The 11,774-nt window shown below is 40.1% G+C and overlaps 1 protein-coding gene and 1 long non-coding RNA gene across 4 annotated transcripts in view; one reads left to right on the top strand and one right to left on the bottom strand.

The window, feature by feature from the left end:
* Positions 1 to 7: 7 nt before the first annotated feature.
* Positions 8 to 7,625, bottom strand: LOC109957999 (somatostatin-like receptor F_48D10.1). Of its 3 annotated transcripts, none has more exons than XM_020596297.1 (5): positions 6,139 to 7,625; positions 3,638 to 4,267; positions 2,904 to 3,050; positions 1,840 to 2,102; positions 8 to 1,440 (listed from the first exon to the last, which is right to left on the bottom strand). In XM_020596297.1, exons 1-4 carry the CDS (start codon positions 6,718 to 6,720, stop codon positions 1,884 to 1,886), a joined length of 1,578 nt encoding a protein of 525 aa, XP_020451953.1. In that variant the 5' UTR covers positions 6,721 to 7,625; the 3' UTR covers positions 8 to 1,440; positions 1,840 to 1,883. The 3 variants fall into 3 exon arrangements, with proteins under 3 accessions (XP_020451953.1, XP_020451954.1, XP_020451952.1); XM_020596298.1 differs by having other exon boundaries at positions 8 to 2,102; positions 3,638 to 3,910; positions 4,127 to 4,267; XM_020596296.1 differs by having other exon boundaries at positions 8 to 2,102.
* A 3,205-nt stretch (positions 7,626 to 10,830) lies between these two features.
* LOC109957832 (uncharacterized) overlaps positions 10,831 to 11,774 on the top strand; it is a 3,969-nt gene continuing 3,025 nt past the window's right edge. Inside the window, exon 1 of the long non-coding RNA XR_002274602.1 lies at positions 10,831 to 11,099. This is a non-coding gene — a long non-coding RNA (uncharacterized LOC109957832). The remainder of the gene's footprint in view (positions 11,100 to 11,774) is intronic.

The following is an 11,774-nucleotide window of genomic DNA, read 5'->3' as shown; positions in this document are numbered from 1 at the left end:
GTTGTTTGTTAATAAAAAGCAGAGCCTAAGGTCAGGCAAAATGAGCCTACAAAACAATTCAGTGCAACAGGGCAGTCCTTATGCACTGCCCACCTCAAACCAGTGAGAAGAGCACTGAGAACAAATACAGAAATACTAAAATATCTCAGTTATACCAAGCTGCTATGTCAGTGTTGAACATGTGATGTGATTTCAGATCTATCGACTGATGCACCAGATGTTGTCCTTGCACGAGGGCTGCGTCTGACCACGGCTCAGAGGAGGAACTCCTCACAGAGCAAACCAAGAGCTCTAGTTGTCTTCGTGCCTGCTTAAAAAAATGCATTTCCATAGACTGACGGTGACAATTTGTAGAGGTCATGGTGTGTTTGTGTGGTAACAGCAGGCAGAAATGTCTGGTTAAAGATCACACTATTTTTTTCCAAAGATACCCCACAATCCTACAGTAACAAATCCCCTAAAAAACTACATATAACCTAGTAAAACATACAACATAGTCTTTGTTTTTCATGTTTCAAAGAACTTTCTACTATAAACAGCCTTAATGTTTTTCTCTTTTGGCTTCTCTTAGTTGGTTTACAGTCCAAATAACTCTTCTGTTGAACTGAGTTAGTGTTAAATGGTGGCATAGCACAAAGCAGAAATATTGTTGCTATGGTTACCTGCGTTGGTCAGTGTAGTTAGAGGAAAATGTGTCTGAGGTATCCTGTTAAAAGACTTTAAAGGGCACCTACCAACAAGGCAGAAATTTGTATTTTTGGTGGCAGTGGTAAGATCATCTTCATCCTGTCCCAAAACGCAACACAGGACCTTTCATAATAAAAGCTTAAGGATGAAGGAGGTTGCACCATAAGTATGATCAAATGCCAAACCTAATGGAGGGTGTGCCAGCCTGATCATAAATAATGTATTGTACAATAAACAACAATATATGCTATTATAAACCCTTAACCTAGCAGTACCACAGCTTCTGCAGAGAAAAACAGCATTTTCATACAGTACATATATGTACAACAGCCACAAAACGTTATTGCATACATGATGCAAAAATGTCCAAATATGCAAAATCAGAGGCAAAGAGGTTAGAGGTTTTGTGGCTGGCTACATGTTTGCAGAAAGACACTAATGAGCAAGTAAGCTATTTTCGGAAAATACAAACAGTATACAAAAAGGATTACAGCAGACTTTTTCCACAAAGTTGTACAGATGTCAATTTCTTTCATTCCAATTTCAACATGTGAGTGGAAGTTTACTTTATTACAGAAAAATAAAACAAAACTGTAGTTTTGTATTTCAAAATACTTTTGTCTTCCAGCCTGAATCACATTTGTTGCAGTAAAGAACCCTGCAATGCTCAGCTTACCCAAACAAACGTGATAATTGGCTCCCAGGAAATCTTCCTCCCTGGCTTTAATTATATCCTTGATGGCATTGTTGGCTCTGAAAGGAAAACACATTCTTACATGTTGTATAATAGGCTATCAGGTAATGAGAGAACAGCAGGTGTAAATATTTCTGTGTCCATTAAGAGTCATGATGACTGCTGAGAGCGCCTGAAAAGGCATTTGTGTCAGATGGCTGGATGGAAAGAAAATGGAGCTTGGTAAACAGCTGAGTGATTCATACAGCTGCATATACGCACTGAGACATGAAAAATATTCAGGAGGTTGTTTCACCAATATGGAGTGATGCATTCAGAATGAGCAGGTGCAGGAATATTGCAAAAAATGAATTTTCACATTGTAACTGCTCAAAATGATTCGTTTTGCTATTTGTCTTTAACTAATCCAACGCTCAGCTTCCTCTCGTATAGTCTCACATCCTGTTTCTTCTCCTCACCTCTTTTCACTTTCTAAACCACCTGACATCCGTACTTGAGATAGCTACTGTTTCTTGGTTACACACGGGGCTATGGCGTCAGAGGAGGTGGTCGTAGTAAGAGCAGTGATGGTGGGGGCTTCAGCTGAGGTCGACTTGGAGGTTACCATGGTAGTGGTGGGTCCAGTTCCTGGAATAGTGGAGGGAGACTGACATGAAGGGGTGGAGCAGTGCAGGTCAGCTGCAGTGTGAGAGGTAGGTGAGCCTGGAGGGTGAGGAGAGACCTTCAGAGAGGAGGAAGAGACACAGACTCATGAGAGGGGTCCAACCCAAGCATCACCTTGTAAATCTAATGCTGTTATAAATGTGCAGCTTCATTCATTAAAAAACTGAACTTAGGCTCAGAGAACAACAGTTGACTAACATATCATCCTCTTACTCTGAGACTTATTTGGGAAGTTGTTTTGATAACCTTGAACCAGCTTATGGAGCTTTAGGAGAATCTCATCAGAGGCACTCTGTCAGTCTAATGCTCCGCATTGCCCTTGTACAAGTTATTGTATCTAATTGGACACTATGAAGCACAGACTGTGTCAAAGCTCTATCATTCCCTGACCACCTTGTTCTCTCAGACTCTCTCACTCACACATTCAGTAAGATTAATCTCATAACCTTTAACTCCTGCCATCAGATTTATTTCCTAATCACTGCCTCCACAGCAGCATTAATTTACCATCCTTCCTCACTTAGCTGCTCTCCCACACGCCTACCTTTTTTTAACATAAGAGAACTGTCAAAACCAATGCATCAGACTCACTGGTGATGTGTTCGTCTGTATGCTTCTGTGTGTGTGTGTGTTATTGAAGGGAGCCTTAGGATCGCTCAGCTGCCTATTGTCCTTAAAATATTAGCACATCAAAAATGAGGCATGTCCCTATTTGACTCAGTTCTCCACACACATGCATAGATGGTGGCATTTTTAGCTTTTCCTTGTTGCTTAAATTTCCTTTTTTTTCTTTATTTTTGCCCCAGTCCCCATTGTCTACACACACAACAAAACAAAAAACCACACACAGACAGAGTACCTGGCTGCTCTGGGGATCAAGGTAAACCTGGTTATGAGGGGAGAGCAAAATGCAGTCGTGTGCTGTGGTCTTCTCTGTGCGCGGGGCGCTGGGATCACCATCATCGACACCGTTGGACTTACACTTCATACTCCTCACAGAGAGCACCTGCAGGACCACAAACTCAATCTGTGAAGATTCTGAAGCTACATCAGAAAACTTCAGGAAACAACAACTGCACTGTTTTTGAGAGCAAGTGTTCAAGTACTTATACAGAATAATCATGAAACAACAGTATTTGCTTCGTTTCCTTATTTGTGTTTAGTTTAAATGTTCTTTAAACAGTGAACTTGGCCTAAAAGCTACAATCCATTACATAGCAGGTCTACTCAGCAGTAATTTTACTGCTTAATACTGCTTTGTACTCTTTGTTTGGTGTCTTAAGAAACACATTAAAAACAAAACAGGCTAAAATCTTTACACTTCAGATTTTGTATGGATCAAATAATCAAGATCAATTAGTATTTGGAGGTACTCCTGGGCACATTTATTTCCTTTGGGCAGAGCCAATTCCGCTCTATACTAAGCTAAACTAACTGCCAGTTAATTGCCAGCTCCAGCTACATATTTACCACACAAAAAGTAGCACTGAACATTTTAGCAAGAAAGGAAATAGTTGTATTTTCTAACATGTCAGATTATTTCTTTAAGCCTGGCCTGTACACAGTTTAATACCCAGAAGATATTTTGCCTACTTTTCTGAAGCTCTGCTTGAAGTTGTCTGACAGGAAACCATAGAGGACTGGGTTAGCACAGGAGTTGACGTAGGACAGGATGACAGCAAAGAAGTAGATGCCAGCAGTGATGCTGGACTCTGGAATGATGACCACCAGGTTGACCATGTTGATGATGAAGAATGGCAGCCAGCAGAGCACAAACACCACCACAATCACCACCACCATTCGCGTCACCTTGCGCTCTGAGCGCCGACGCTTAGTGAAGCCCACCCGAGCTCCCGAGGACTTGACCTTCCAGATAAACACTAAAGATAGTTTAATTTGGAAGATGGTGTGGAGGGTGAATGTGACAGTGATAACAATGATGAAAACTGAAAAAAATGACACCCGGGATCTAAATGAAGACCCTGGTTCCGCCAGTGGATATGAAGATAAAGGAACAAAGCTCAGCAAAGGGTATATGTTCACTGGGGAAAGTACTTTGGTTGGAAACTGGACTTTACAAACCTTGATAACGATAAGTAGGTAGCAGAGGCAAATGATGAGCAGCGGTCCAAAGAAACCCACTGTGGCAGTATAGAGAATGAAGGCTGTTGACCACACATGCTTTGGCTCTGGCCAGTTCATGTTGCAGGAGTTAAATGTGTCCTAAGAGAAATTAAATAAGCTTAGTAACACTTAAATATTTAAGACATTTAAACAAATATAGAAATGTCATTATTTGCTCAGACAGACAGTGAATCAAATACAGGAGGTAAGCAATGTAGCAAAGGATGTTTGGAGAAATGTAAATGACATTAGAAGAAAGGAAGACATTTACACACATTACTGCATTTAGTTTGTGTGCAAGCAAATTATAGTTCAGACCAACAAGTACCTTTTTTTACCTGACACAATTTCTTCCTGTTTTGTCAAACCAAAGTTTTTCAGCTTTCTGAGCTTTCTTTTATTCAAAAGCTTTTCTATTTCCTCACTGTTATAGAACTTGCAGCAACGTTTCTCTGCACATTTCTGTGCAAAGCATTTCCATTTTTATACTTCATTTTGCATGTTTAGCAACAACTTGCCTCTTCTTTCCACCACAGCTCTTAATACTGAGAAGGAAAAAATTCTTTCCATGCAGCAAATACTGTACCTCTAAAGTTCTAAACCTATTTTATTTTATTCTATTGCTACATCCTGTATAGAAAACACTGACAAACCTTGTAATGATCTTATAACATTGGTATTGCAAAACGTGCTTATTTACAGATCCAGCAGAAATGGAGCAAGACTGGCTTCTGGGACACCATTTTGTAAATTGTGTTCTCATATAATCCGCCCCACAGGTCGTTTGCACGAGCAGCTTATTACAACCCAGAGTTCTGTTTTATTGTTGAGCGACATCTAGCAGTCATGTGGGACAGTATCAGTCATTTCACCAAATGCCCCCTAATTACATTTAGATTCAAGTAACATGATGTAATTATGACAGGAGCAAAAGAGGAAATCAGGTGATACTGTTATGTAGAAACCATGGAGCAAAACATTGTACTTTAAAATGAGAGGCAACTTTTGCTTCCTGTCTCTGAGAGTCAACATGATTGTTCTGTTTTCTTAACCACTCCACTATGTTCACTAGCTAATCGAACTGATTGTAGCCATAATGACAAATGACCTATAACATAAATAAATTACTTACTGTATTTCAGCCCAAACCATGATTGTTCACTAATCCCTGACCAGGTTCTTGTGTGCATAAACCCATCCAAGTTATTTTTCAGTGGTGAATTTAACCAATTATTTGTGGCAGAGGCCTTTATCCCACTTCTGATGGAAAATAGGTTTTAGAGTGGGTGCGACTACACAAAGATAATATAACTGTGGGCTAAAAAACCAAAGCAATGAGCTGTCACTACAAGTGGCCTTGTTCACATTACAAGTTGTAATGATTTATCAATGTGAAATGTAAAATTTGTTAAAATTAAGTTTTAAAACCAGTTCTAACATGCTTTGGCCATGATGTAACATTAGTTGCTAAAAGCATTAGGTGGGATAGCTAAGGGCACCTGAACCACATGGCAGGTGCATACACACATATACGTTCCAGGGGTGACCATGTTTTTCTCATTTCCTGCACTGCAGTAGGCCTTTATATGCACCACAATGAAACATCAATCTGACTCTCCTCTGACCCTTCATTGTACCCTTTTTGTAATTTTTGAAAATTGGGTCTAATGGTTCGTTTCTACAGCCCTCATCCTGCTTCCACTCATAGAACACAGCTATGTTTCATCTTAATAAGTCAGATGGTTAAAAGTGTTCAATCTGGGCTATATTAAATAAATTATTTGCTTAGTAGGAAAGTAATACATGTGTAGTAAACAAATGAAAATGTAGAACTACCAGTAGCATTGGCTATTTTAATAATTGCCTTAATAATAGGTTTAGTCTTCCTGTATATGAAGGTTTGGCTGTGAATGAGTAGAAAATAAATTTTTATCAGGTATAATGAGCTAATACAGGACTGGTGTTCATACCTGGACATCAGAGAAGATGACCACGGGCAGGACCACCACAAAGGACACGCCCCACACGGCTGCGCTCACCACCCTGGCCACACGGGGATGTCTCCACCTGGTGCTGCGGATTGGGTGAACCACAGCCAGGTAGCGATCGATGGACATAACCGTCAGGCAGAAAATAGACGTGAACTGGTTCATAGAGTCTGCAGTCATGACCAGGCGGCAGAGAAAGGAGCCAAAAGGCCAATAGGAGAGCACGTTCTGTGTGGTAAGGAAGGGGAGCCCGATTATGTAGAGCTCATCGGCCACAGCCAGGTTCATGATGTAGATGTTGGTGACTGTCTTCATTTTGGCATAACGCAGCACCACGTAGATGGCCAGAGTGTTCCCGGTCAGACCCACCATGAAGACTGTAAGGGAGATGATTGCGGTCATCAGAGTACTGCTGCCCTGAAAGGGGACACTCTGGGTGGATAGGTTGAAGGAGGTGTTGAAGAGGCGGGGGTAAGAGAAGAAGAAGGGTGAGGGCGAGGCTGCAGACGAGGTGTTCGGGTCTGATGAAATAGGATGAAAGTGGGTCTGGTTTATGGGCTCCATTATGGTTTTTAGACAAGACGATGGCGCCAGACAGTCCAGATTTTTAATTTGTTTCCTCCCGTTTTTATCGATTTAGAAGAAAATCTGTACTTCTTTCATGCTACTTTCCACAGGCCTACTTTAGAACACAACAAGAGATGGCGAGTCAGCAGCACCACATTTACTATAACTTATATCAGTTAAAAACGACGTGGTTTCATCCGTCTCAACTACTTCTAAACTCATAGTAAGCTGTTACATGTGCGCGTAGGCTCTGGGCACAGCTAAAACAAAGAGGCGAGCTCACCTACCGGCGCTCTTCTTCTTGCGCACCGTGCTCCGTGAACCAACTCCAACGAGGAAAGTGTACTCAAATATATCCTATATTGTAACATAAACGCCGTTTTCACAAGTATTCGTGTCTGTAATTACGCACTACAAGCCGCAGTGCCATGAATGATGCATTGTTGTTGTCATCTCTCCAGTGTCTTTGGGTTTTGGGGTCATACTGTATGGCGTGCCGTGCGTCAAGCTGGAGTGTCGATTGGAAGAGCGCCACAGCTTTTACGCACGGGAGATCTGCTTGATTACAGGCTTATATCTGCTATGAACGCATACTATAATGTATATGTAGGTTATGACTGTACGGGTGCCAGCCTATCTTAACTCTACACTACGCTAATGAAATCATATTAATGAGATCAAGACGAGATCAGACTTACTTTGGGGAGCAGTACAAAAGCCAAAATCTCTGTGTGATCAATTTAAAATGTGTAGCTCCCCAAGCCAAAATCCCCATTGTAAACTCAGTCCTTCTCAAATAAATTTCCAGTATCGATGGATCTCTTGTGTCCGACCTTCCGATCGTTCGCTGTCCGTGGTGCTGAGTAGAGTGTGTTGCAGCGGCTCCATTCAACTTTGTGCCAGCTCCGTTCTGCTGTTTCTGTGATTTCACTTATCAAGAGAGGGAGGGGGAGACAGAGACTTCCGTCAGACACGCTTCCATTCACAGCAGGCGCAAAGGATTGGGGTAGTGTGATCATGAGTGAATAAACGAGCTTAAAAGATTATTACGATATCAGAGAAAAGGAGGAGTATATTTAACCAGTATTTTAAATTCTGGGCAGTGGCTGCAAGTAAATCCCTGCTTTTGAAAAGAACATCTCATGGAAATATGTTTAGGAGCTTACACATTCAAGCACATTCGTGAGAAAATCTTAAAGCAGTCACAGAAAATGAACTCCCTGACTATCTTGATGGATGAAATCAAACATGAAAACAAAATAGCTTTAGCTGTGGAGAACGGTCTGTAACAGAGGTGTTATCAGATGGGAACTGAGCTGTGCTACAGGTCTGTGTGTATACGTGGATTTGTGGGTCAACTATTGAGAGCTTTTTTTATTGTAGTGTGTGAGGGTGTGAAGTGTGGGTATTTCCAACTTATGCAGTCTATGAAACACAAGAAAGGAAGGAGGGAAAAAAGTAAATAAATAAATAAAAATTCCCAATAATAATGATGCTACTACTACTAATAAAATCAGCTTGTTACATTTTTAGAGGTTGGTGGGAATGTGCGTGGCCTCAGCCCTCAGGTGTTTGGTTCATGCTGAAATATGTTAGAAATGGGTTCCATGTGTCATAAAAAGCTGATAAACTATCAGAAGATTCAAAGGTTGGTCCAGTGGTTTATGTGTATTGGTTTTTTCCAGTTTTGAAAGATTGTTGTTTTTTTTGGCAATAGCTAGAGAAATGAGGAGTGGGTTTTTGTATTTAATTGGTAGGTGGTTGATTTCTATGATTTTACCAAGCAAGCAAAGTGATGGAAGAGGAGGGATTCTACAGCCCAAGATGGTGGAGAGTTTCTCTGTCACTGCTGTCTAGAGGGAATGAACTGGTTGACAGGTCCAAGTAGCATGAAAATAATTGTCGGTGCAACATAGAATGCATTGTGAGCAGATGTCATTGTCAGTGAAACCTATTTTGAACATTTTACTTTCTGTAATATGGGTCCTATAAATGGTCTTGTATTGTATAAGCTGAAAGTTTACATTGCTGGTCATAGAAAAGATGTTATTGCAAATTTCTGTCCAGAAGTCGGAGCTGAGGGAGAGAGTTAAATTGTTTTCCCATTTGAGTTTTGGTATTGTTATTGTTGGATCTGTATTTGATATGAGTTTATATAGCTTGGATGTTATTATATTATAATTTCTTCAATTAATTTGGAGGGTTGTAGTGGGTTATTGGTTACACTAATCTTTGATTTAATTATGGATTTTAGTTGATTGTAGTGGAGGAACTGTTCTCTCTGAACTCCATACTTCTGGATCAGTGTATTAAATGATATGAACTGCTTATTTTCATATAGGTGATGTAAGTGACTGATTCCTTTGTGTTGCCATGTTGGGAAATAGATAGAGTTATTATGCAGTTGGAAATCAGGGTTGTGCCAAATTGGAGTGTATCTACATGGTGCAAGTGATGATTTAGTGATATTCATCTTTATGTGAATGAATGGAGTCATTTAAATACACTGATACTGTACGCCATAAGGAATGTAGTAGTACTTTTTAAAAATTCTATTTGGTATAAGGATCTAACTCTTGTAATATTGAGAGGATATCATCTGTACTCGGCATCTTTTTAAAAATAATTTATTTTGGCATGTTGATTTTATTAGACGACACACAACACCAAGCACTATTCTATCTAATATGGGTGAGTGAAGCCATTTGACAATTTGTTGTGTTTAAGAGGAAAAGAATTACATTTTGTCAGTCTTTATTCTGAAGTGGTTGATAGCCTTCCTTGTTTCTGTGTATCAGAATAAATGCCAGTTTAAAAATGTAATTAAAATGAAACAAGAACAAATCAGATACATCATGATGCTTATATTATATCTTCTATGACCTTCACTGCTTTGTCGCCTCTAATGTGAACTATTTCCTATGTAGCATTCTCATGTTCTCTTAGCATGGTTACAGGTGTAGGAACGCCAACTAGCTGCTCACTACCACACACTGAGTGTCAAATGGGTAAAGGGGGAAAAGGTTATGTCCATCTCCCCCACAATCCTCTAGAGTGAAGCAATCACACAGGCCGAGGGTTGACCTTATCAGCCTGTCAGAGAACATTAATGTCCTGTAGGTCGAGAGATAAAAGGAAAACAGGAAATCATGGCTCCCCAGACAACAGAAAGCATGGATTACAGTTGAGAAGACAAGCTGCTTCATATTCGCCTTCTCAAAATATGAATATATTAGAAAAATAGTCATTACATGAAGGGTGGCGAGGCAGAGTACACTCAGGACAGGTGGCCAGTCTATAACAGGGCTGAGACATACACTTATGGGCAATTTATAAAAACTGTGTCTTAAAACTCTTTCAGCTCCTAAATAAATAGTCTGACATTTTGCAGCCTCCTTCAGTGCTTAGCTGGCAACCTCATGGCACAGTAACAACAACTCACTGCGCTCAGCCAAGAAACAGTCCAACACATAATGCCTCACAAAACCACAACTCCTCATTTTTACACTTGCTTAATGTAGAGATTAAACGAGATACAATGTGTTAGTTAACCGAGAGGCCAATTTGGTTGTCTCTGCACAGTGCCAGGCTAGCTGTCTCCATCTTGGCTTAGTTAACCGGCTACTGGCTCTGGCTTCATATATAACAGCCAGATATAAGTGTTATCAGTCTGCTCATTTAACTCTTCTAAGGATTTCCCAAAAGGTCAAACTGTTCCTGTTCCAAATCTTAAGGGAACTATTTCTAGTCAGTAACTTTGTGTGTCTACCCATTGGTGTTGAGCAGGTACTGTATTTAACAGTGGCGATTAAGAGCATTTTACTGAAAACAACTGCCTGCTGTGTCTGAAAATGATCAGAGGAATGAGAATGACACAGAGCAGTAAAGCTGTGGGCCAGACAATGAGCTGCAGTGTGAACTATCCAGTGTCTAGTGCAGGATTTCTATAAGATGGAATTAAATATAACTGATGCAGAGCTGTTGGTTAGCCTGGCAAGTAATCATAATGCTGATATTTTATTCATTGTCTTTTTTGATTTTATAGAATTAAATATGAGAAGAATGAAAATTTAACAAGTACACTGTAAAAAAGGATTTTTGAGGTTCGTAATTATGATACATATAAATCATTTAAAAATTACTTATGTATATTAGTTTGCATGTAAAACGTATTATTATGGGTAAATTGCACTTTCGCTACCCTTTTGGTAACAGTAATAACTACAGCGTTTAGAAAACACATAAAAAGTACCCAATAATCCTGGGCATTACACATCAATGTGCGCATGCGTCAGGACCGCCAACGGACGTCAACCTGCTGCTGTGAGCTGTGAGCTGTGACCGTCACCCGCCATTAATGAGATGCCACTTTGAATGTAAGTAACAACTCCTATTTAACATGTTGCTGCGTATCTTGTCGGGAATGCAAATATTACCTTATTTAATGTTAAGATGGCTTACAAGAATTTTACTCGGTGTATTTCTGTGCAATAGAGTATGTCATACATGTAGAAAGTGTATCGAAAGTTTGAATTGCCGCCGTCTCCACTTTTTTAAAGAGCTTTACCGTAGGATTAAATGCATAAGGGGCTATAAAACTTAGTAAACATAATTAGATGCATGGTGTTTCAAGTTGTGGACAAGACGAGATAAGCATTACTCGTTGGCGCCGATAATTTGTAATGTCGCCGATTCCGAGCAAGTGAAACGCGTTCTTTTATAACAAAACACGCTGTTTTATCAGGCCAAAATCAGTATTTATTAGCATGACTTTGCTGTAAAAAGACGAAAAAATGATTCGCGTTACTTTAGGGGAGGACGCAGTACATATGAGTTGCTCCCCATTGAGTAACGTTAATTCGGAACTGAACAATCGGATTTAATCATTAAACTTATTGCCAAAGCACTCGTATGTCTATCGTCGTCACATCACAGTCTGGTCTTCTCACTAGTCGTTTATACTACTTGCTGAGCTAAACTGTTGTGTCCTCACTAAATGTTGCCCACTAACCGTTAGCCGGTTAGCTAGCGGCTTTTTCCCGCGGTCCACA

Source organism: Monopterus albus, unplaced genomic scaffold (assembly GCF_001952655.1).
Source record: "Monopterus albus unplaced genomic scaffold, M_albus_1.0 scaffold29.1, whole genome shotgun sequence".
NCBI classification, from domain to species: Eukaryota; Metazoa; Chordata; class Actinopteri; order Synbranchiformes; family Synbranchidae; genus Monopterus; species Monopterus albus.
The sequence above is the reverse complement of the archived record's forward strand: the minus strand, read 5'-3'. Positions and strand labels throughout refer to the sequence as shown.

Excerpts from the sequence above, each read along its gene's own strand:
- LOC109957999 (XM_020596296.1), bottom strand. The coding sequence starts at position 6,720 with ATGGAGCCCATAAACCAGACCCACTTTCATCCTATTTCATCAGACCCG. Across the intron at positions 4,268-6,138 it reads TCATCTTCTCTGATGTCCAG|GACACATTTAACTCCTGCAA; the intron begins GTATGAACACCA and ends AATTTCTCTTAG. Across the intron at positions 3,051-3,637 it reads TCAAGCAGAGCTTCAGAAAA|GTGCTCTCTGTGAGGAGTAT; the intron begins GTAGGCAAAATA and ends GTGGTCCTGCAG.